Source organism: Bos indicus, chromosome 27 (assembly GCF_029378745.1).
Source record: "Bos indicus isolate NIAB-ARS_2022 breed Sahiwal x Tharparkar chromosome 27, NIAB-ARS_B.indTharparkar_mat_pri_1.0, whole genome shotgun sequence".
Lineage (NCBI taxonomy): Eukaryota > Metazoa > Chordata > Mammalia > Artiodactyla > Bovidae > Bos > Bos indicus.
The window spans coordinates 13,619,145-13,645,372 of NC_091786.1; the positions used below are offsets into that span (position 1 = coordinate 13,619,145).

General features: G+C 38.6%; 1 protein-coding gene across 8 annotated transcripts in view; it reads left to right on the plus strand.

The window, feature by feature from the left end:
- TENM3 (teneurin transmembrane protein 3) overlaps positions 1-26,228 on the plus strand; it is a 2,742,616-nt gene that overhangs the window by 2,545,339 nt on the left and 171,049 nt on the right. For all 8 annotated transcript variants that reach the window (XM_070781691.1, XM_070781692.1, XM_070781693.1 and 5 more), the window contains one exon: positions 9,779-10,016. In XM_070781691.1, the coding sequence (XP_070637792.1) occupies positions 9,779-10,016 (238 nt within the window). The remainder of the gene's footprint in view (positions 1-9,778; positions 10,017-26,228) is intronic.

Consider the following 26,228-nt stretch of genomic DNA (forward strand, 5'->3'; position numbering starts at 1 on the left):
TTATAAGGAAAATTCTTGCTACTTAATTTTTATCTTCATAGGGAAGTAATGTCAATTAAGTGTCTGCAATATGTATGATATTTTCTAAGCAATGGAGATATTTTCAAATGATTTGTTATTTTCAGGGTCATAAAATACTTGTACTATACCTTTGCCAATAGGTCCTGAAATGTAGTCAGATGAGGGAGGTATTGTTTCCTAAGCTTACCATTAGAAAATCAAGGAAAAGCAACTTCCATAAGGCCACTGAGTTAGTTAACGATGGAACAAAAGATTAAGCTAAATCCAAGAATTACATTACAATTTCAAACACAAAAGCTAATCGTGATTCAATCCATACACTTAGATCGTCCACTCCAAACTCTGGTCACTAGCAGCCCTATTTACAGTAGCCGAGGCCTGGAAACAACCTAAGTGTTCATTGACAGCTGATTGGTTTAAGAATACGTGATATATATTGACAATGGAATATTACTCAGCCTTCAAAAAGAATGAAATATTGCCATCTGCAGCAACATGGATGGATCTAGAGAATTTTATGTTTAGTGAACTGTGTCACAAAGAAAGATGAATACTATATGATATCATTTCTATGTGGAAAGTCTAAAAATAATTCATGCAAATGAATCTATATTGTTGCTGTTGTTGTTCAGTCCCTAAGTTGTGTCCAACTCTTTGTGACCCCCATGGACTGTAGCACGCCAGACTCCTCTGTCCTCCACTGTCTCCCAGTTCAGTTCAGTTCAATTCAGTCGCTCAGTCGTGTCTGACTCTTTGCGACCCCGTGAACCGCAGCACGCCAGGCCTCCCTGTCCATCACCAACTCCCAGAGTTCACTCAAACTCACGTCTATCGAGTCAGTGATGCCATCCAGCCATCTTATCCTCTGTCATCCCCTTCTCCTCCTGTCCCCAATCCCTCCCAGCATCAGAGTCTTTTCCAATGAATCAACTCTTTGCATGAGGTGGCCAAAGTATTGGAGTTTAAGCTTTAGCATCATTACTTCCAAAGAAATTCCAGGACTGATCTCCTTCAGAATGGACTGGTTGGATCTCCTTGCAGTCCAAGGGACTCTCAAGAGTCTTCTCCAACACCACAGCTCAAAAACATCAATTCTTTGGTGCTCAGCTTTCCTCACAGTCCAACTCTCACATCCATACATGACTATTGGAAAAACCATAGCCTTGACTAGACGGACCTTAGTTGGCAAAGTAATGTCTCTGCTTTTGAATATGCTGTCTAGGTTGGTCATAACTGTCTCCCACAGTTTGCTCAAATTCATGTCCATTGAGTCAGTGATGCTATCTGACCTCATCCTCTTCCACCCAGTTCTCCTGCTGCCTTCAGTCTTTCCCAATGAATGAATCTGAATACAAAATAGAAACAGAGTCGCAAACATAGAAAACAGACTTACAGTTACCAAAGGGGAGAGTGAGGAAGGAAGAGACAAATTAAGATATAAGCTACTACACATAAATTAGATATGAAACAAGGTTTGATTGTACCCAATATCTTGTAATACTATGTGAAAAAAAAAACCTGAATCATTGTTCTGTATACCTGAACTAATGCAATATTGTAAATCAACTATAATAAAAAATTAATAGAGTAATAAGATATATAATATCAAAGTATTTTATGTGCTTTGGTGATCTGTTTTAAGAAAGAGGTCAGTTTTGCAGAAAACTTCAGTTTTGTTTGAGACAGCTGGCAGAAAGTAGATACAGCCAGAAAGTCAAGTGAGAATGAACAAATTTTGAGGTAAAGAAACAAAGGCTTTAACCTCACCAGTGCTAATCCCCAGTAAATGGACGTGGGCCCTCCTGAATGCGTGTCCAGGTCAGCATGGTCAGTGTATCTTTTTGTAAACTCTGGGGAATAGGAGAGGGGTAGAAGCAGAGTTTATTCATATATTCAAGTTGCTGTCTTTGAGAGTTCTCAAACCATAGAAGAAGGCTGCTTCTCTGGTTCTCCAGTAGTGTTCCACGTTTCTCTCCCCTTGCCCCAGCCTTAACCCCTCCCTTTCACTGCTCTGCTTCCTCCCCCCTCCACCTGCCCCTCTTCATCCCTTCATCCTCATCACCCCATCTGTACTTTGTTAACAGACTCCACTCAGACTGCAAAGTTATTTGAAAGCAGCATGGCTATCAACCCCTAGCTTCTAAGTCTCTTCCAAGATAGAGGGTTTCTTCCCTGGAGGTCCTTGCAGCGAGCCCGCCACTCCGAATTGCTGGGGAGGAAGAAGGGGACAGAATAGGGAAGGAACGCAGTGGGGCCCAGCCCTAGGGGCAGCCGGTCAAAGCAAGCTCTTTCTCCTCACCTCTCCCGTCACCCCCGCCTTTCTGCCTCTCCCACCTGGGCAGGGCACACCTGTGGACAGACAGCCACACAGAGGTATTTCTGTCTCCCGGGAGCTAGTCTTTTCTCTCCCCACTTTTCCTGTTTGAAAGTCCATTTCCACTCGGGTCCGAGGAGACCACAGCCCAAGGCTGTGAATCAGAGCGAGCTAGACTGAACTGCACTTTACTGTCTGGAAGTTGTCTGCAGTGGCTTTTAATAAAAAAAAAAAAAAAAACCAAATAGCAAATATGCCCAAATAGGCTTAAAAAAATGTTCTTTTTTTTTTTAATTCTTGACACGATGGTCTGGTCATAGTAGATGGGAAAAAGAGACCCTGCCACACTTCAGGAGTGAGATATCAGATTCCCTCTTCTCTGAGAACCGCCGAGGCTGTAGTTTATTTTTGATTCCTCCTGTGACATTTCTGAGTCTTGCTTTGTTGCTGTGAAAGGAAAAGTGTTTCCTCTTCAGAGATATTGGATAGCATGTTCTTCCTTCTTGTGGTAATAGTATTAGCTGCCGGCAAGGCTGTTGCGTTCCTTTGTTTTCCCTCAAGATGTTCTGCCCTGAAGCTGGTTATTTCTTCCATTAATAAGTTGCCTTTTAGCTCTTCCTGTGTATGCCAGGCACTGTATCTTTTAGGTTCCCTCAAATAGGCACTATAAAATAAATGAAGCTAAGAGAGAAATGTAACTTATTCAAGAAAATATCCCACGAAAAGTAAATTGTCTTGTGTCTCTGCCATGTGCCATGGCCCTTCCATCTCAATGGTTCATGAAGCAGAGTTGCTGTTCAGAAAAGTTGGCAAGTTTCTTTTCTTCCTCCTCTGGAGCTCAGGGACTATGCCTTACATTTGCTTGGAATTGGGTTTTAGAGGTTGATTAAACTGGAATCTACTCCACTGTCAAATAGCTTTTTGTGGTCTAATAGTCTGCACGCCTTACTGCCTTACCGGATCTTCCACCTTTCTGTGTGTCTTACCCCAGGCTGATAGGTTTAATGGGACAGCCTTCAATCCTCTGTCAAAGACCTGACTTCTCTGGTGGCAAGGAGCTGAGCAAAATTAGCGAAATCTATCTAATATTTATTCATGTGAATTTGAACAGATATTGGCTATCATCTGTGTTCAGTTTATCAAATAAAAATCAGAAGCCATTAGGCTATCATGAAAGATATATGACCTGTAGGAACTTGGACAAAGAAAGATGGGCTGAAAGAAACAACACTAGTTAGGTATAGTATATAATTTCTAGAAGCACAGTGCCAAAAATTTTATTTTTTAAAAAAAGTAGGGAAGACTGTTTGGAAAAATTAACCTACATCTTTTCTAAAATATCTAATTTGGAGCATTTCTAATCATAAACTTTAAAATGTAAGGAAAACATATTATATTTGGCAAGCTATAATATATATTTTATGTATTGCTCATATCATATATTTATATCATATATTCTTATATATTTTATATAATTGTTCCATTATTTGTACATCTTAAAAGGTAGATTTTAAATATTGGAATATCTGCCATGTTTCAAAAGAAATATTCCAGAAATCCAATTTTTGGAGCGAGTTGCATGCTACCTTGCTTGGATGAGATCACAACCCCCCACCCCCACCCCCTACCACCTGCCAAGGTCCTTTTAATGCATAAATATCACTGACCATCCAACATGTTTTTAGGATCTTTGAACAAGGCTTAGTAAGTGAAGTGAAGTCACTCAGTCGTGTCCGACTCTTTGCGACCCCTTGGACTGTAGCCCACCAGGCTCCTCCGTCCATGGGATTTTCCAGGCAAGAATATTGGAGTGGGTTGCCATTTCTTTCTCCAGGAGATCTTCCCGACCCAGGGATTGAACCCAGGTCTCCCGCATTATAGGCAGACGCTTTACTGTCTGAGCCACCAGGGAAGGCTTAGTAAAGGTACTGGTAAATCCAAAGGACTTTAAGTTAGAGTCCTGCCTTTCAGGATCTAAGAATTTAGTTGGGGAAACAAGACATGTTTGCAAATTGCCTTACAATTAAAGGCAATACAAGATGTATAACTGAATTATTGTGCTGTACACCTGAGACTAACATAGCACTGACATCAACTATACTGCAGTAATAAAAATAGAAGGCAATGTGAGAAGCCTCCACTTTTACTTCTACTCACCCTTCATTGACTTCTTCACGAATAATCATTCATTCAACAAGTATCCATTGAGTATTTATCATCACTTTGTCCTTAGGGATTCTCTACGTAGAGAATCTAACGGGGAACATGAGACCTCCAAAATTAGTTGTAATACAGAGAGGAAAAGGAGAAGGGCCATGGGAAAGAGAGATTAACAAACCTAAGAAGATTCAGGGAAGAAATAACTGATTTCTGTTTGAAGAATACCGAAGTAGGGTCGTGTCATCATCCTTAGAGCTAGAAATACACAGGGTTTGGATACAGAAAGGTGGAGGAAAATGTCTTTCAGATAGAAGCCACTGTACAGAAATCAAAAGGTGTGGGGTTGTACTGGGTACAGCAAGCTTGACTAGGACAAGGATACATCAAGAGAATTCATGAAAGAAACATTTCAGAAATATCTGGGGGACTATCGTGGACAAGGATCACGTTGACCTTTAGAGTTCATTATAAGTTTTATAGGCCCTTGGAAGCCATTTGGGTTTTCCAGGAATAAAATGATGTGTTCAGAGCTATGTTTCAGGAACATTAAACTTAGTGACTCTGTGAGGTCCCATCTAAAACTTTTTCTCAAGTCTATGTAAAGCCTGTATCAGTGGATTAGCTTAAAGCAAAGTCTATAGTAGATGTTTTGGCTGTTCTCGTGTGGACCTGCCCACTTATATTAGATTCTTATTGCTGGTTTCCAAGTCTAAACCCTTGTGCCCACTTCGAATCTCGGTTATAAAACTTTGCCCTGGATGTTCATATGTCTTCCTATGAGGTTAAATGAGAATGTTCTGTCTGTCCTCAATACTTTTCTTTAGCAAGTTTTTTGAGCTTAAAAACACCTCAAATCATGTAATTGATCATGTTTCCCTCTTTGTGCTTGCAACAAGGTAATTTAGAGCCAGATTTATACCTGCTTTAAAAATGTGTAGGGACTTGCCTGGTGGTCCAGTGGTTCAGAATCTGCCTCCCAGTGCAGGGACAAGAGTTCAGTCCTTGGTCCGGGCAGTAGGATCCCACATGCAGCGGGGCAACTGAGTCCACGTGCCACACCCAGAGAAAAGCCGACACACCCCAGCCGAAGATCCTGCATGCCACATGAAGGCCTGGCACAGCCACATAAATAAATACTTTTAAAAATAAAATAAAAGAAAGATCCTTTTAAAAACTAAAAACTAAAAAAAAAACTGTGTAAAACCATGGAGAAGGAATTCATCCACTCATCTCGTATTTGGCTTTATCTTTCCTACTTTCAGTTTTCCTTTATTCTGTTGTCTTCTCTGACAGTGTTAAATTTTATTTTATCCTGTTATGCTTTATAAACATAATCGATCTAAAATAAGTTGGTGTAGATAAATACGTGCTCCAGCTACTTCTCACGTCCTGTAAGCTGGAATCTTTAGAACTAGCATTGACCTCCAATTGCATCCTCAGATTTTGCTTCTGTTTGTGGTCTGCTGCAGAATTTAAATGTCTGGCCATCCATTCCATCTCGCCTAGACTGTGCACTTACTCTGTTCCGTCAGATTTTAAGTTGAACCTATCTTTCGTTATCTGGGTTTGCTTCTCTGGTAGTGAGGATTCCGTGGTGGCTCAGTGGTTAAGAATCCGCCTGCCAGTGCAGGAGACGTGGGTTCAATCCCTGTCATGGGAAGATCCCCTGGGAAAGGAAATGGCAATCCACTCTAATATCCTTGCCTTGAGAACTCCATGGACAGAGGAGCCTAGTGAGCACCCACAGTTTATATTTTTATTTAAATATATTAAGCATACTAAGTATATTTTATTTAAGTATATTAAGTATATTTTTAAGTATATTAAGCCTCTAGAAACTAACATAATATTGTAACTCAGTAATACTTCTATGAAAAATTTAAAATTAAAGTTAAAAAAGAATAAGAATCTTAAATTCAACATATTGAAATATATGATAATAGATCTTAAATCTTTTCATGTTTCAATAACAATATTTATAATAATTTACCATTCACACAGTGCTTTTACCTGTTACTGGTTTAGCAGATCCCTGAAATATAAAAGCTTGATAAATGTCTGTGAGATGAATGACTTAAGTGTGTGCATAAGTGGATGAACGCGTGCATTTCATTGAATTCTTAGATGGTACTAATACCTTGGTTCAGTTCAGTTCAGTCGCTCAGTTGTGTCCGACTCTACAACCCCATGAATCGCAGCACACCAGGCCTCCCTGTCCATCACCAGCTCCCAGAGTTCACTCAAACTCATGTCCATCGAGTCAGTGATGCCATCCAGCCATCTCATCCTCTGCCATCCCCTTCTCCTCCTGCCCCCAATCCCTCCCAGCATCAGGGTCTTTTTCAGTGAATCAACTCTTCACATGAGGTGGCCAAAGTATTGGAGTTTCAGCTTTAGCATCAGTCCTTGCAAAGAACACCCAGGACTGATCTCCTTTAGGATGAACTGGTTGGACTTCCTTGCAGTCCAAGGGACTCTCAAGAGTCTTCTCCAACACCACAGTAAAAAAGCATCAATTCTTCGGCACTCAGCTTTCTTCACAATCCAACTCTCACATCCATACATGACCACAGGAAAAACCATAGCCTTGACTAGACGGACCTTCGTTGGCAAAGCAATGTCTCTGCTTTTGAATATGCTATCTAGGTTGGTCATAACTTTCCTTCCAAGGAGTAAGCGTCTTTTAATTTCCTGGCTGCAGTCACCATCTGCAGTGATTTTGGAGCCCAAAAAAATAAAGTCTGCCACTGTTTCCACTGTTTCCCCATCTATTTGCCATGAAGTGATGGAACTGGATGCCATGATCTTCGTTTTGTGAATGTTGAGCTTTAAGCCAACTTTTTCACTCTCCTCTTTCACTTGCATCAAGAGGCTTTTGAGTTCCTCTTCACTTTCTGCCATAAGGGTGGTGTCATCTGCATATCTGAGGTGGGGCAGTATTATTTCCCATAATACAGATGAGGAGATGGAGACTCACTCTCACGACACCTGACAGAGTTAGGAAGTCACTTTGTTATCCTGACCTCTACTACATAGCTCTTTCTCAGCATAGTATAATATCTGATGTATCATTTATTCTGTGTCACCCATCTATAACATAATTCCATTCTTTCATGAAGCTGTACTTAAAAACATGGAGTCATTTGCCTCATTCCTCTACTTCTTTTTAGGCATGATCTTAATATTTTTCTTTTCAAGACGTTTCTTTTTTCTCTTTTCATTACGAGGCCAACCTAGTTTAGGCCCTCATAACTGTAGCTTATTATATCATCCTATAAGCATTTTCTTGAAATGTTCCTTGAAGACCTCTGTAGCCATTCTGATCTTACGCACTGATGCTAGGGACAGCAAAGCTAATTAGTGTGCTTACGGGCACGCTAAGTCCCTTCAGTCGTGTCCGACTCTCTGTGAGCCCATGGACCATAGCCCGCCAGGCTCCTCTGTCCATGGGATTCTTCAGGCAAGAACACTGCAGTGGGTTGCTGTACCCTGCTCCAGGGGATCTTCCTGACCCAGGGATCAAACCCAGGTCTCTTTTACGTCTCCAGCATTGGCAGGCGGGTTCTTTACCACTAGCACCACCTACCTGAATGGTAAATCTTCCATGAATTTTAAAATGTCCGTTTCTTTTTCTCACCTGATTACAACCATATTTGTATTGTAACCCTGCCATTCCTTCAAAGGCTGATTCACTTTAACTGATATTTGAACACCCATAGTTTTTCATGAGCAGCACACCAATGGGCCAAGTAAGATTTCTGTAGTTTCTAGTGTGGGAATCTTGAAGAAGACTGCGAGGAAGCAGCTCTGTTTCATGAGTTTAGGTGTGATTTCTGTCCTTCATTTCAAGAGTAAGAAATTATTAGTTGTTAAATGGTATGATATGGATTATTAGGGATCACTGGAAACATGCAGTGATTACTAATATTATATACTATGGGAGGAGTTATTTTAATTGCATACCCTGTAAAGAGGTTTGATAATATATATTCACAGTATTAACATGTCATGTATTCATTCCATGCAACCAGAATTATAATGTTTGACTGTGTTATTTGGCTTAGCAATCACTGCTGGAGTTCACATTGTAGATGAAAGATAGTCCCTGCGTTTCCTATTCTCTTTTAATACATGCATTTATATTAATAGCATGATTTAATACATCACTTCAAAATTATATTGCATTTTGAACTGCATTTAGTCAAAAATTGACATCTTATGTGCGCAGAACCATAATAAGTTTAGCATTAAATTAAGGAGTCATCTGTCTGTTGGCTAAAATGTAGTGTTTGTGAATTCTGGCATGTCCAAAGCTAGGTAATGAGATTGAGATGTGGGTCTCAGATGTTGCATTCATTTGTGCATTTTAACTTATGGCTTATTAGCTTGAGGGACTTTTTTGCCCGGCTACAGCCTACTGTTGTATTTATATTTTGAAGCTGCTGGATCCGCTAGGATTCTGGTTCGAAACAAAATATTCGTACCACTGACATAGTGACATGAGTCACTGTGGTCACCTATGACTTACTCCAAAATGTACTTCTACTGCACACTGTGAAATTGGAAAATCTGTTCTGTGTGTGTTCTAATGGATGTAACGGTCATTAAGTATATGAGTCTTCTGACGTTGTAATCAGCTGTGATTCAGTCTGTTAAATATCCATGAAACAACATCTGCTTCACAGAGTGACCTTCTGCTAAAGAATACTTAGCGTCTATTAGTAGATCACAGTGCAGATCTGCCTTATTTGAAATGCACTAAACTAGAATAGTCGACTACTGTTTAGCAACAAGCTTGTAATAATTTATTGCAGTTAAATAAAGCTTAAAAAAACTCCATTAAATAATTATAGGGATTATATGCATTTCCAAAACCTTTGTGTTCTACTGAAATTACCCATTTCATTTCAGGGTTGGTTTGTTAAAAAAAAAAAAAAAAGCTGAAATGTAAAGGCACATTAGGGGAGCTGTCAGATGCTGTTTTCTGTAGGTGTTAATAAAACCAGATGAAAAAAAAAATCTGAAACAAATTAAAACCAAAAGCAATTTTACCATCTGTTGTAGATTAATTAGAACTTTGCGTATCAAGGGTAAACTTGCTCTTAGAGAATGTCACTGAACACCCGCCTAATAGAATAATATGCAAATATATTAGGTAATGGATTTCTATGCCGTTTTTAATGCTAATGGATCTGTGGTGGATCCCCAAGAAATTGGTAGTGTGTATAAATGTGTATGTACACATACACATATATATAATGAGTTTCCTTTTCTTTTTTTCAGAGCAACCTGCAAACAACCAAGGCCAGTCCACCCTACAGCCTTTGCCACCTTCCCATAAGCAGCACTCTGCACAGCATCATCCATCCATCACTTCTCTCAATAGGAACTCCCTGACCAATAGAAGGAACCAGAGCCCGGCCCCGCCGGCTGCTTTGCCCGCCGAGCTGCAAACCACACCCGAGTCCGTCCAGCTGCAGGACAGCTGGGTCCTTGGCAGTAATGTACCACTGGAAAGCAGGTGAGTCCCGAAGGGGAGGCTTGCGGAGGATTTGACTGTTAGGACCACACAGTGTACCTGCGTGGAGAACGCATGTTTGACAGCAGTCAACAAACTGTATTTTTTTAGCATCTGAAATGGAAAGATAAGCTGGTCCAACCCTTTCCTCAGTAAGAGAGATTTACTTTTTTAAAAATTGGGATACAGTTCCTTTACAGTACTGTGTTAGCTTCTGCTGAGTGAAGTCCCTCAGGCATACGTGTGTGTATGTATGTATCCCCTCCCTGGTGAGCCTTCCTGCTGCCCACCCCCACCCAGCCCGCCAGGCCACCGCAGAGCCCCAAGCCGAGCTCCCTGTGCTGCAGAGCAGGCTCCCACTTGCTGTCTGGTTTACACACGGTAGTGTATATATGTCAGTCCTGATGTCCCAGTTCATCCCTCCCTCGTCTTCCCCTGTTAAGTCCATGTCCATTCTCTGTGTCCGCCTCTCTGTACCTGCCCTGCAGGTAGGATCATCTGTACCATTTTTCTAGATTCTGCATATATGAGTTAATATACGATATGCGCTTTTCTCTTTCAGACTTCACTCTGTATGACAGACTCTAGGTCCATCTACATCACTACAAATACCCAATTGCATTCCTTTCTATGGCTGAGTAATACTCCTTTGTATGTATGTACCACATCTTCTTTATCCATTCATTTGTTGATGGACATTTAGGTCGCTGAATAGCACTGCAGTGAACACCAGCGTGCATCATGACTGAGTTATGGTCTTCTCAGGGTATATGCCCAGTAGTGGGATTGCTGGATCATATGGTAGTTCTGTATTTAGTTTGTTAAGGAGCCTCCATACTGGTTTTCCATAGTGGCTACACCAGTTCACCAGCAGTGTAGGAGGGTTTCCTTTTCTCCACACTGTTCGTCTCCTCTAGAAACAGGGCCACATTATTGGTGCCCTTTTGGTTGGTGGGGCAGTGCACTTAGCCATCCTTTTCACACTTTGCAGTCTATGAGAGATAAGTAAAAAGGGCTTCAGTGAAACTTCTCCTTGCTACCATTATTTTTCTTATCTTCAGATTCTCAGGCATATGGGGAAAAAGGGATCGAGATATAAGGGTGATTATTCTCAGTCCCAGGATGCAGTGATTATATTGTGCATCTGCTGGGATCTAGATGCCCCTGATTCTCACAGGCTCCATTTTGTCTATTGCATCTTAACATCATAGTGGACTCTCACAGATGATAATTCAGCATAAGTCAGATGACCATTTGCTATGGATATTTTAGTTTTTTGCAATGTGAGGGAGGCTTCAAGTTCCTTCCAGCATTATTCCCATTCATGCCTGCTGCTGCTGCTGCTAAGTCGCTTCAGTCGTGTCCGACTCTGTGCAACCCCATAGACAGAAGCCCACCAGGCTCCCCCGTCCCTGGGATTCTCCAGGCAAGAACACGAGTGGGTTGCCATTTCCTTCTCCAATGCATGAAAGTGAAAAGTGAAAGTGAAGTCGCTCAGTCATGTCCGATTCTTAGCGACCCCATGGACTGCAGCCTACCAGGCTCCTCCATCCATGGGATTTTCCAGGCAAGAGTACTGGAGTGGGGTGCCATTGCCTTCTCCGATTCATGCCTAGACCATGCTATTAGGAAAAGCTTCCTTATGATGAACTGAACTTCTGTTCCTGAAACTCCCTTCCTCTGGTAGTCATCGTGCGGTTGGGAATGTGTAATTCCACAAAGCCATTTTGCCCCATCTCTACACCACGGCCCGGGGGCCCCTCTCAGTCTCCCCTTCCAGAAGCTTCGCCAGCTTGGTGCTTTTTCTCTAGCACATGCTGATGTCTCCCTGAGGGTCTTAACAATTACGAGTTCTAGCACAGCTTGGCCCGCAGTTAGCAACCTGCTCACACAAGAATATAGACCAGCCAGAGCTATTTTGAGCTAATCCATTTCATTTTTAAATATCTCCAAATACAGAAAACCTTATCTTCTTCCTTTGGTCAGGACCTCAACAGCCAGCATCTCCTTAGAGCTATGTATCACACAAGCAAATGCTGTGGTGTCTTACCTCATGGGTCTCCTCCTGGTGGCTTTGCAGCACAGTTCCCCTAAAACTCCTGCTAGTGTTTATTTCTTCCCTGCCTTCCCTGAAGCTTCTCGTAGCTTCAGAGAAAAAGATTCATCTCCACATAAAGCCAGAAACCGGAGGTTGCTGAACCTCCTGGGAGAATGTGCCCTCAAGTGCCCTGCCCTGTGGAGCCCCTGGCTAAAGGCAGCTTTAAAAAACAAACAAATAATTATTTACTTATTTATTTTTGTTCACACTGGAAACCGGTTGTTGTCCCAGGGCTTTCTCTAGTTGTGGTACCCAGGCTCCTCATCGCAGTGGCATCTCTTGTTGCACAACACTGGCTCCAGGGCGTGTGGGCTTCAGGAGTTGCTGCACGTGGGTTAAATAGCTGTGGCTCCCGGGCTCTCGAGCATCAGCTCAATAGTTGTGTTTCTCAGGCTCAGTTGCTCCGAGGCACATGGGATCTTCCCGGAGCGGGGATGAACCTGTGTCCCTTGTGTTGGCATGCAGATTCTTAGCCACTGGACTACCAGGGAAGTGCTAAAAGTCAGCATTTACATTAGGTCCTGAATGAAAAAGTGGGTCTCAGTGAATAAACTGCTGTTTTTTGCCATTAATTGTGTGACCTAAAGCAGTTCTACCCTGAGGATGAGCAAGCAGGAGCTGCTCACAGTTAGTTGTCAACAATACAAATCTCTCTGGGTTTTTTTTTCTTTTTACTCTTGAACTAAGAACAGGTTAAAAAGAACCCTTTTTGTCTATAGTGTCAGCCAAGAGTAACTGGGTTTTATTATTTATTTTGTATTATTGAGCACTGTCCCTGGAGCAATTAGGAAGAGAGAGTACAGAAGAAGTAGGCAAGCAGCAGATTTCTTCACTTAAAGACAAAGCGTCATGTGCACAGATTTTTTTCTTCCTGAGTTTATTAGCACAGTGTCATTTAAATTTACCCAGTGTCATTAATTAGCACACACTAAACAACTAATCAATGTTGTCATTTGGAGAAAAAAAAATTTATTAGGAAAAAAGTAATTTTCCAGCTGAGACATCAAATTGAATATGGATAATTGCAATGTAGTTGACAATAAGTGTCTTGACAAATATTTATGAAATGTGCCAAGTTAGGTCATCAGAAATGCATTTAATTGGGGGGATGTGGTAGTTAGCACAAAAGCCTCAAAAACTGGTGATAGGAAAGATGGTATTCCTTGAAGCCATATCCTTTTTTTTTTTCCCCCAGTTAATTAATTTGTTTATTTTTGGCTACTCTGTACTTGGTTGCTGTGCTCGGGCTTTTTCCAGTTGTAGTGTGTGAGTGTCTCAGTTGCTGTGGCTTCTCTTGCTGCAGAGCACAGCCTCTGGAACATGAGCCTCAGTCATTGTGGCTCCTGGGCCCGAGAGCACCAGCTCAGTAGTTGCAACGCACAGGCTTAGTTGCTCTGCGGCGTGTGAGGTCTTCCTGGAAGAGGGACTGAACCCATGTCCCTTGCGTTGGCAGACAGGTTCTTAATCCCTGACCTCCAGGGAAGTCCTGAAGGCTTAATTTGAAGTGCAGATATTTGGGATCATTGGAAGGAAATATACAGCGTGTTCTTGTTATTCCTCATATTGTGCTAATGAATATTTGTTGTTGGTGAGTGAGCAAAGAAAGTGGCTCTTTAGAAGAGAACCCATGGTGGCTATATGTGAAATTGTAACTGATTTCTCCAAATTCAGACCATATAAGAAATCACTCTCAGAGCAGTTTCAAAGCTGTGCCATTTGAAATTCCATTTCAAAGCAGTACTACTCATGAACCATCAATGGAATTACATTTTATAGTTTTATGAATTGACAAAGGAAGAAAATCTGCTAGTTGATATTCTCACACACATATATAGAAAATATAATGAATCTAGACACTGTACATCATGCTAAACTATTTTAATCTGTGGTAGAGTTTTGTTCGTTTCTCCTTTCTCCTTTTCCAGTGTTCACACCTTATAATATTACTGATCAGAAGAAATGGCATTTCCACTTGCAGGCACTCGGTGAATCAGCCTAAGCGGTGGTGAGGAAATTTCACACCATGCTGACACAGTGCCACTGTGGTTTCTTTAATAGTCTCACTTGGTTGGAACTCTTAAGGTGAAGAACCAGGCTTATTTATCATTGGTTTTTCCTTTTTTAGTTAAGGTTCCCTGTTGAGTATGATTCTCAGTTTCAACTATATTAACAACTTCATCCAGACTTGTGTCTGCCTTCAACTATTTTTTAATCTAGTGTAGAGTTTCATCTTTGGCAATTATTGCTACTTATGATAAGTAAGACTTATCTTACTGATTGTCATTTTCCTGAAACTGTCATTTAAAAGATATTAGCTATAAAGATTAAAATTCAGTTCTGTGTAGATTAAGAACCTCTATTGTTTTCTTTTTGTCTCTTCCCCTTTTCTCCTTTCAGCATATCATGATAATAGTTGGCAACAAGTGGCATGTCATAATCCATTAAAATCTCAGTAATTCACATCTAAACTTGATAGAGAAGACACAAAAGATATGTCCTGTCTGTTTCAATATAGCTTTCATGTTGATTTATTAAAAAGTATTTTTTCCCACCAGCAGATTCTTACTTCCGTAAAAGTGTTTCTTTCCTTTTGCTAATGAATTTAACATTTGCTGCTGCTGGAGACAATCAATAGTATTGGGTCCTGTACATTTCTACCCAATAAACAGAATAGCTCTGGTCTCCCATCTCCAGTGAGTTTTCAGATATAGAGTCATATCAAGATGCAAACAATTATTTGCCATTTATGAGTATATTCTTCTTATGTTATCATCACCTAGAAATAACAATCCGGGCATGGATAGAACACCAATACTTGCTTAGAATTTTTCTGATGGCTCTTTTCCTTGGGGCTCAGTATTTCTTGTCTTTTGTATAATTCATTTTTAGGGCATCTGATAGCCTGTAGCTCATCCTTTGTTTATTTTATACTTCAGCTGCCTCAGTACATAATAATAGCTGCTACCAGAATATAGAGCAGCTGAAGAAAAGCTTGCACTTGACTCCGGATAGCAGTGGTACTTAAAGGTGCGGTACAGAGACACTCACTGAGAAGCCTGACCTTAAGCAATTGTAAAGTTAATTGCCTGCAAGTTCCTCGTTTATATATGTGAATTAAGTAGCTTAGTAGTTACCTATTAGATGTTAACCAAGGGGTTCATGTGTAGCTATTTAATAAAAGATTTATTAAAGTCTTGTTTTATTATGAAGTCTACTTTGGCATGGATAGCTCATTAGTTATGTTCCCATAGCTTTTTACTTTGTAGCTCAGTAATGTTTTGCTAATTATTAATGTATGAAAACGCATATTCAGTTACCTTTTTATTACTGCATTTTTAATTTAAATATCAAGATGTCTTAGGATGCTTTAATGGGAAATCAATGGGTATATCTTTTAAAAAAAATACGTAAACAGAAGTATGATGCACTAAAGTAAGATATTTTCCTCTTTTTTTCCCCCTTTTATCTTTACTTTAAATGGTTCTAAGGAAAAGGAAAGACAACCAGGTCTGAGTTAGCCTTGGCTATTAGAAATCTAGGCAGCTACACGCATACTGGCTGTTCAGTGCCAGGGGAAAGCCTTCCCAGTTGAAAAACTGTACTTCCACCTACAAGCTGATAACCAGCTACCTTTAGCAAGGTGGTAAGTAGTAAGATCCTGCTTCATTAAACACACAGCTTTAAGTGAAATTTCACTGGAAAGGTGATCCACTGACTTAATTTTACTAATTGATGCCATATCCTTTTTTTAATTGCAGTTTTTTGTTTCCTTTCTAATCCTATATTTTATTAGAGTATAACTGTTCAAGATATTTTGAGGAAACCCAAGAACACCTGTGGGAAAAGAGGAAACCACAAAATATGATAACAAGAAGTAACAATAAAAAGCTCAGGTTCCAGAACATAAACTTCAAAATCGGATGTGGGCCTCAGCTAAGAAATTTTTTGAGAGTCTCACTGTCTCCTTTTTTTTTTTATTGTTTTGTTTGTTTTTACAAGCACCCTGTAAACTCATCTAAAATTGCATATTAGTGAATAGTCAAAATCAAAGGGATCCCAAGATCTCTTGAAATACTTTGTCTTTAATAACTTTTGTTATTTGCTAAAAGGCCCGTAGAGGGATGTGTGTGTCCAGCTGTAAGAGTCATAGAAAGACAGAGGAAGACAGAGGTGTGATACAAGAAGATTTGCTAGGAGGTGTTTGTATTTTAAGATGTCTCAGTGTAACCAGAAGTGGGGTCTGGCTGCTCACAATTCAAAAGCCATTGAAGAGGCCAGGTTAGTGGAAAGGAAAGTTTGCTTTATTTTGGATGCCAGCCACCGAGGGGAGGGCAATCTCCTGTCCAAAGTCCCCCTCCTCCTGACCATCAGTGGGCAAGAGCTTTTACAGGCTGAGGGAGGGATCTGCATGCAGAAATAGCACAGGCATCTCTGACAGGTATCTTGATGCTGGTCATCAGTGGCTGGTCAGCGTCATCTTGATTATTTTAGGTACAGTTAGTCTTCAGTTCCATGGGCGGTTTGTTTCCATTTCCTTGAAGCCAGTTCTCAGAATTGTGGCAGCTTATGTCATAGTTACTGCCTGGTCATCATTTAATTACCTTCTCCCTATGGTTAGGGTTTCAGCATCTGTAAGACAGCTCACAGGATATGGCTCAGCATATAATCTATAGCCCTCGAGGAGGAACTAAAGGTCCTTGACTGTGTTTATTGACTAAACTGGTATTATTTGGTCTCCTTTGGCTGTTTTCCCTTGTTTCTGCATGTTCTCACTTCTCTGATTAAACTTATTCTTTGGCTAAAGTTTTTCCACAGACAAAAGGCAGGCTGAGGACCTGGGATATTTCATCCATTTGTAGCTTAAAAATGTATCTCAGTGAGAGGAGGATAATTCCAGAAGCTGCTATACTCTTAGCTCAAAGCCTGTATTCTATCATAACCATATAATTTATCGTCCAACCAGGACAGTGTGAGAGCGACAGGAGACACGGGAACTGCAGGCATAAACTGAGGCTGCTCTTGGCAAAGAGGCATATGTACCCCAACTAAGTTTTATTCCCAAGAGTAAAGTTCCTTTTTAAGTTCAAATTATTTTACACATAAGGTAAATAGTAACACAGAGAGTAAGTAAAAGAGGCAATAGGAAGGCAGCCATTAGTTGAATACATGTGTGATTCCTACTTTGAGATTTTCTAGTTTTTATTGCCAATTTGTAGCAAATATTTAACCCTTCCCAGAAAAAGACTGCTGTTGGCCTCCAAAATATGTAATTCCTAGAATGACATGTAAAATAGTCATCTTTCTTTTCTTCTTGCAATATCCAGAGAACAAGAGGGGGCATGTATTAAATCAGTGTATTGAATGGCTTTTTTATCCAAAAAGTTCAAATTTAATTTCTTAAATGTCAGATGTTAAAGGTAAATCATATTAACTAAAAATATTGAAGAGAAAATTTGATCCTGAATTTACTCAAACACTGGGCATCCGTGTCTCTCTGGTAGCATTATAATTTGGTTTCTGAAACCATTCTGTTATATTAAAGGAGACCTCATTCTAAAGTATGAGATAAAGATTCGTAGATGATTACTAAGATAAGTGAAAGTGAAATCATAGTTTTTAAATGTGAAATAACTACTAACCAGTTGTAATGCTATAGCCCCAACTAGGTTGTTTAACAGGCATCATGCCAATAATTAAAATGAGAAAGTAGGCTGTGGACTAATTATACTCTAAAATTTTGACTCTCAGGAGGCCGTATTGATATATGTTCCTGAAGATCCAGTAGATATATAAAAACGCAGTTAAGCATCATGAGACAAACACAAGCTTTGCAGTTAGACCTGATTTTTAATCCTAGCTAGATCCATCATTTAAACTAGCCATATAATAATCTACAAATTATTTAAATCTGAGGTCAGTTTCCGATGCAATAATAATATCACCTCAAAAATGTTGTATTAAATGAAATAATATAAGCAAAGCCCCTAGAACATGATAAGTACTTCATAAATGTTTTTTAACTTGACCAGATAATAACAACCGTTGCATGGGATAAGATAACCTAATTGGTTAAGAGTTGAGCAGATATCTTTTATCATTAAGTAGCTCTCTTCTCTCCAAAAACGAGAAACGTATGTTTTAACTGGAGTATTTATGTCTAATTTATCTTTATATGTGAAGTAGTCTAAGCCTAAACCATAGTTTTACCAGAATAAAATCTCTTGTGTTTTTCACTATTCCTGTCATTCAGCAAAAAGAAGGTAAATTTATGCAGATAGGAACCCCAAGTCTGTTCATTTTGTTCTTGAGAAGAAAAAAGAAATCTTCAAATTATAATGAAAGGCAACTATTCATATCCCTGAAACATTTAATTAACTAAAGTAATAAATGTTTGGAATGAATCCATAAAAACCTTGATAGATGCATTGTCTTCACATCAGTCAGAAGTGAGACCCCAGTTGTGTTTTAAGGCTTTTAAAGCTTTAGGTATCTTTTGAGTATGATGAAGTTACTGTACAATAGAGTAGGAGTGTTATTTTGTTTAATTGAGGTGAACCAGTTTTTTTTTAATAGCAATTAAGATACCAAGAAAGTATGCATTAATCATTTGCTAAAGGCTTTAAATGACTTTTTGAAAGCATAATTCCCTCCAATTGCAAATACTGTGTACTCTGATAATGTCTGGTTTTGGATAACCAGCAATCTGTATAAAATATTCATATATGATAACCTTAATTTCCACGATACCTAGGGAAATGAATTCTTAATTACTCCTAACACATTCCTAGTCACTTCTCTGAGCATGATCAAAGTAAAAGGCCAACTGTGCTGTTGCTCTGGTCACAGCTAATGACTGATTTTATCATTACCTTTTTTCTGTATTTGACCTATTCATTGTAAGGTGCCTCTCTTCTTCCTCAGCAACTGTTTTTGGAAGTTTTTTTGAAAAGATTCTTTTACTCTTCACTGAGATCGTCTGTGAATATATGTTTCAGTCCTCTTTCCTTGATTGCGAGAGTATGTACCTGTGTGTGTTATCTCTACTTAGCATCATCACTTCATGTTGATTTTATCTTTTTCTAGAATACATTGTCCAATTTTAAAACTATTTTTTCTCTCTAAAGTTTCATCCTCTGGTTTCATCACCAATGAACAATACCCTGTCAAAGACAATTGCTTTTCTTTTCCTGGGTTTCTTCATTTTGGCTTGACTTACTTTTGCCTATTTTCTTTCTTTCTCCTCTCATTTCAAGCCTGAGTCTGTTGTCCTGTTACCCCATTCTCAGAATGCTTTCTTTTTAGCCAGTAAGATTAAAATCTTGAACATAAAGTTAGCCAAATAAGTTTAATACATTCTATTTGGTAGCCCCTCTGATTCTGCTGTGACCCTCTTTATGAGTTCTTAGTATCTCACCTCATATTCCAAGCCACTTACAATACTACTACCTAGGAATTCCCTGGCAGTCCAGTGGTTAAAACTCCACACTCCCAACACAGGGGCCCGGGTTCAATCCCTGTTTGGGGAACTAAGATCCCACATGCTGCACAATGCAGCCTCAAAAAAAAAAGTAGATTTTACAATACACACGGAGTGGGGACTTTATCAAGTTTAAATAACATAATGTTTTCTCTACACACTTTCAATAGGGCCTCAATAAGCTTTACTCAGAACACTCACCACTCTTTGGGCTGGTCGCTTTCTGTTCTGTTTTATTAAATACTTCTTGCTCACCATCACAAATTTGATTGACGAGGATACCTTCCACATCTCTCAAAACCCTGGAACGTTTTTATTCTTCATCAGCTTACATCAATACCTGAAATTATTGTTTTCGTAGATCACGCTTCCTTCTCAGATTTATAGAAAGAGCTTTGCTGAACAATTTTAAGGCATCAATAATTAAATGAATTAATAATTAAATAGATTAAATCTTGTTCAAATAGCACATAGGAATTTTAAGATCTCCTTTTTCGTTTCTATTTTAATTTTAATATATTTAGTATGTAATAACTCCCAACAGTACTATAATTGATATCTTAAAACATGTAGGAAACTATCTAATGTAAGTTTGAGTCTTTGATATCATGGCTACACAATTAAAACAGCTAAAATGTATCACAGACTAGTAAGCTATTTTAGCCATTTTGATAATAGTTTTAAAAATTGTGCATATTTAATCTAGTTGTTCAGTTCTTAATGCTCCCAAGCAAACTCTGCAGGATGATTTGTTACTTGATTATAGACATGTTTAAGTTAAAACAAGTCATAGTAAAAATATTTTTCTTCCTATTATAGCCTTATGTATTGTTTACTGATGTGATTATACTTAAAGTTTACATTGTATGTCTCTCCTTATTTAAAACTGAAAAGTAAATGTAAGACAGTAGAAAGTTTACTAAAATACATTTCCCGCAAATCACCTTAATACTGTCCAGAATTTTGCCTCCCGGTTTTCAAAGATCAATTAACACATGATGCTGTATTTACCAAGTACATGTTTGTGTACTCAGTATGATTACAGATGATACAAGGGCAGTTGCCAAAATGTACAGTTATCAATACATTCATATTGCAATTTTTTGGTAAAATATTATAAAACAATTTTTTCTCTCAATCCTCTTTTTGTAAACCACTAATAGTGCATATTAATTCAGGTAATAGCAGTGAAATATATCTTGTTTATAAACTTTTCATTTAAGACATTTTTCTTGTTGGGATCACCTCCTAGTGTGAAAGTTGTCCAAAGATAATAACACATCAATTCAAAAGTGTAATAGGTTTGAGACCACAACATGCTATCAGCATGAAGTAGTTTATCAGTCTCACTAACTCACTCACTGTGTCACAGCTAGAATCATTACACATTTGTTCTTTTGTTTTCATGCCAAAATACGTAATTTACATTCTAATGCTGATTACTCACGTAATGTTTAATTTTCTTATTTAAAATATTTTTTAAATGCATACCACAGTTCATTTAAAGGTATTAAAAGAACAGGCATTTTAATTAGTAGGAGTTTAAAATATTTCCTTTTTTGTACAATATATTACTTAATAAATATTTTCAGTTGTTTATAGTGATAATACCTTTACATCAGAAGCAAAATAATTAATCTATTTTGAACAAGCCCTGTCCAGTTCTTAGAAAATTTATCCACACACCCAACACACATCACCTTTTCTAGACTCATTCTGTTTAGAAATTAGCAGAAATCAATTCTTTTAATTCACTTGGCTGCACTGGGTTCTTTGATTGTGGCATGCAAACTCTCATTTGCAGCATGTGGGATCTGGTTCCCTGACCAGGCATCAAACCCGGGCCCCCCTGCATCGGAAGCATAAAGTCTTAGCCACTGGACCACCAGAAGTCCCCCAAATTAGCAAAAATTAAATTATCAAAATGCAAAGTGAAAAATATTGAGGTTTATCGTTGACTCACTGTAGGTAAATTTTGTTTTTTCTCAACCATTTCACCTTTTCATCAATCCTTGAGACAAGCCTATTCAGTTTTAATATCCCATTTGATAATGTTTTATTCTTCGTTTTACCTTTTGGCAAGTGCTGCTTCAGCACAGTGGTTGCTTAAGAAGTTAATTAAAAACTAGTTCTACAAATACTTTTTACTTTCCTCCTACCAGTTAAGTAACTCTTCACTGGTTCTCTTACTCACCGTTGAAAACATGTTCTAAAATAATATCTAAAGGATGAAAGAAAAATCTTTAACTGTAATAATGAGGATTCAGTGTAGGATTTCTTTTTTCAAATATACTGGAATTCTGCTCCCTCTGAACCTCAGTGAGAGAATTTTTTTTTCACTGTGTAGTTTTCGTGGTTCAGAAGCTCCTAGTTCTGCAGCCTTTGTCAGGATGTGTGTGGTAGTGCACACACCATGGTCAGTGCTGGGAAAGTCACCCCGATTGTCACTGCTGGGTCTTAAGCTGCTTCAAAGGGGAAAAGTCAGGGAGAACTAATGTTCTACAGGAAAATTCTCATTTGTTTCTTTTGCCTCATAGTGACAGATGTGTAAGGAGGTAAGGAGATTAGATTTGTGTGTGTGTGTGTGTGTGTGTGTTCAGTTCTTTTAAAATGTTTAGAATTGATTTTTCCAGAAGTATTTCCTAATAGAGAATGAGTAGAGATAACTCTTTCTTTTAATTCAGGTAATAACATGGAAGCAAAATATTTAGAGGAAAAAGGAGAATATATAAAGACAGAAAGGTTAAGAGTGGAGAAATAGCATTATCTGTATGAACAAAAGTAGTGAAACCTTTTGGGAAGTTGTAGATACCCAAGATGGATGGTCAGGTAGCCTTCTACATGACTGACAAATCCAAGTACTAAGTTCAATGAAAAAAGGAAAGAACTCTCTAAAAAAGAGGTCCTAATGGAATAAGGTGGTTTGTTGGTGAATGTCTGATAAGCACATAGAAATATAGATACTCTGGGAAACAAAGAAGAAGCAGGGTAGAATGGACCCCAGTGTCTCATTTAGAGATAAGTAAGAGTCAGTAAACGTGGTAGGCATTTAAAAGTGGCAATGAAATTAGAAAGGACGCAGGAACCAGTTTCTTAACAAATAGGTGAAATCGAAAGGGAAGAACAGTAAAGGAAAGGTTGTTGCAAGTAAAAAATAAAGAGTGAGATGACATAATACGGTGAAAAATGGTTAGGCCTTTGGATTCTGAGGTCGGATGGATCAAGCCTCATGTCCTACACATTCCATTTGCTCTAAACCTTGAAGAGAGCTAGCAGCAGTGACTGTTTAAGCAAGAGTCTTTGGGTTGATTTTCTGTTTTGTTATACAGTCTGGATGGGAGTCTTGAAGCTAAACCAAAGCTAAGAAACTAACACACCAGTTCCTTTACTGCAGTGGTTCTCAAAAGTATGGTCCCTTGACCCAGAAGCATGAGCTGCTGGGGTTCCACCCCAGACCTTCTATGTCTTGACAAGCCTTCCAAGGGATTCTGGTGCAAGCTGAAGTTTGAGAACCACTGCTTTAACGTATGTAATAGTCTCAAAGCACATTTCTGTGCCTGTTGGTGGCCTAAGCCTTGACTATGTAAATTCTCAAGGTTCTACCAAAACCTGTGAGTCCAAAATCAATCTGATGGAAGGCTCCATGAGAAAGATGGGTGACTGCAGAATACTCTATGCAATCTTATGCAGATGTTAGCGTGGGTGGGCTTCTCCATGAAAATTCATAGCAGCGTCTACAATCTCTTAGTTCTGGAATCTTCACAGAACTCCTGACTGCCATCATCCTCAACTGATGGAGATTCTTTCCAAACAGTTAGGTATTTAAGAACAGTAAGTAATTCCCCAGGTATCTCTGGGTATCTATTGAGCATCAGTCCCTAACAGGAACCCAGCCTTGAATAGAGATAGCTAATTTTCTACATGGACTTGCTTTCTTTAGATTTCTGTTTAATAGCAGCCCCCAAAATTTATATTTGCTTGGATCATTATCCTGAAGCCCATCACTTCAATAAACTGCTTTTTTAGGTCTTTTAATCAGTCACAAACACATTGCTAAAAATATATTTAGCAGATAATCCAGTTGGCCTTGAGATCGAAAAATCAGAATTTGATAGTGAAAATGCTCAATAATGAAGCACAGGTTTTAAGGTTCAAAGTTCTTAGATAATAGTTCATATCATCTTTCAGTTTTATCATTTCTTATATACTGACAAATATTTGGGGCTATTTTAACTCGTGCGATGTTTGATATATATACTCTCCATGATAGACCACAAGTAATTAAGTCAGGGGAAGACAACATACAATAATTAAATTTTTCATATTTTGAAAAAAAATTTTTAAGTATTTTGTCTTAAGGTGAATTCCAGGGAAACCATCCATTGTTTCGGCATTATTAAGTAACTAAAACTATCTGAACTCAGTAGTTAGTTTTAGCTTTCTTATATTACCAGGTAAATTTAATCCACAAGTATGGGATTCATTTGCTTTAAATCTGAAAATGTCATTTTGGAAGAGTCGTTTGAAGTTGAGGAAATCTTATGAGACCTTTAATAAGCCTCTTAAATCTAGAAAGTTATATTTTGCCAGAAGGAAAAAGAACCTATACCTTCAAATTTCTTGAGCTCTTAAGTGAGAACTTTGGATTCTGAAAAGGCTGTAAATTTGGCCAAATAAAGCCAATCTTTCTTCTTACCGGCACATTGTCTTTGAAATCAGAGCATCCAATTTGAAGCAAGCAATCTATATTCTGGGTAAGTTTTTTTTTTTTTATTGATTTGCCTAGAAACATAAAAAGCAAGGCATCAAGACATTTAAACAGTTCACATTTAGCTTGATGTAAATTACTCTCTCTGTTCAACAGAGACTGTAAGAAGAGGAAGAAAGTATCAATAATTCCTATGCAATAGAGCCTTTCTCCCAGTTAGATGGTACAGGCTGTGGACAATAGAAATGTTTCTCCAGATGCCTGTATCTCACCAGTGAAGGTTTCAGCTGTGCCTTAGGGATTGAAACTGAACACTTGACTATTATTCTCTTTTTCATTCTAATCATTTGCTTTGTTTGCTCATCTCTCAAAAGGTTTTTAACACTGTATAAAACATCGAAAGGGGGAGAAAAACTATTTTTCTGTGAAGATAACCAATTTTGAAGTTAATCTATTAAAATTTCATTCAGTGGTTACACACTTTCTTGTTGACTTTTATCTTGCATCCCAGTGGCCCACTGAGGAAATCACTCACATAGCTTTAAATGATACTGTAACACATTTTTCTGGGGTGCTTCTCCCCATCTGGTCCCTATAATTTCCGACTTACTAAGCCATGTTCTTTGATTTTAGAGGAACATGATTATATTAACCTCCTGAACAAAAGACTGGTCTTAACCTGTGTATTTCCTGGTGATGCTTGTACAATTACAGTTTAATTATATCTTATAACTTGTTCAATTTTGTACATGATGTTAGGATCTTATAAAATGAGCGCTGAATGAGTTGATATTACATATAACATAATATAGAAAGGCATATTTAAAATAACTCAAAAAGCCCTATTATTTCGCCACTAAAAATTTTAATGATAGTTAAGTTTTTTCAAAGTAATTACTTTGAAAGACTAACTCCATCAAAAGTGAAGAGTTAGCAAGGAACAAAACATACCTGCTGAGAGATTGAGTAAAAGAGCAAAATAAATGACTGGAAGCAGCTGTAAGTGGCCTGAGGTAAGTGTAGATACACATTATGAGTGGGCATACGGAGGTGACTGTATTAACCACTGTAAAGGTAGTGTGAGGGTTCAGTATTAAAAACATGGCATTTCACTAGAGAGTAGAAGAAACTTTGAAATGAAAATGTTACTTGTGCCCGTTCTTGGCTTTGGCCAAACAAATTAAAATGAGGACGTTGAGCTGCAAGAACTCAGAAGAACTGCCCCACCCTGGCAATGAAGCAAAATGAATGAAACGGAGAACAAAAGCAAGGGAGAAATGCGGTGAAGGAAAGAGTACAAGATTCTCTGACAGTTGAATACTAGTGGGAGGAGGGGGCAGGCAGAAGAGAAGAGTAATTGAAAATTAGCTCTCCGTCCGTCAGTTAGACATTAAGGACAGAGGTACCAACAGTGACGAAAAGGTAGGAATGGGGACAGCGACAAAGAACAGGAGATTCAGCCTCTGTCCTGATTAATTTTCTCAGTTTTTATTTTATACTGGAGTATAGTTAATTGACAATATTGTGTTCATTTCAGGTATGCAGTAAAGTGATTCAATAATACATATACCTGTATCTATTCTTTTTCATATTCTTTTCCCAGAAAAGTTATTACAGAGTACTGAGCAGAGTTCCCTGTGCTATACAGTAGGTCCTTATTGATGGTCTATTGTATATATAATTCTGAGTGTACATTAATCCTAACCTCCTAATTCATCCCTCTCTGCCCCACCTTTCCCCTTTGGTAACCCTAAGTTTGTTTTCTAAGTCTGTGAGTCTTTTCCTGTTTTGTCAATAAGTTCGTTTGTATCCTTTTTTAGATAGTAATTTTTAATTTGTGACATGTCTCAGGGAAAGCCCCGTCACAGAATCAGAAATTAGAAGCTAGAACCAAAGGCAGAAAGCTGAAATGAAAAGGTTGGTCTGAAGGCA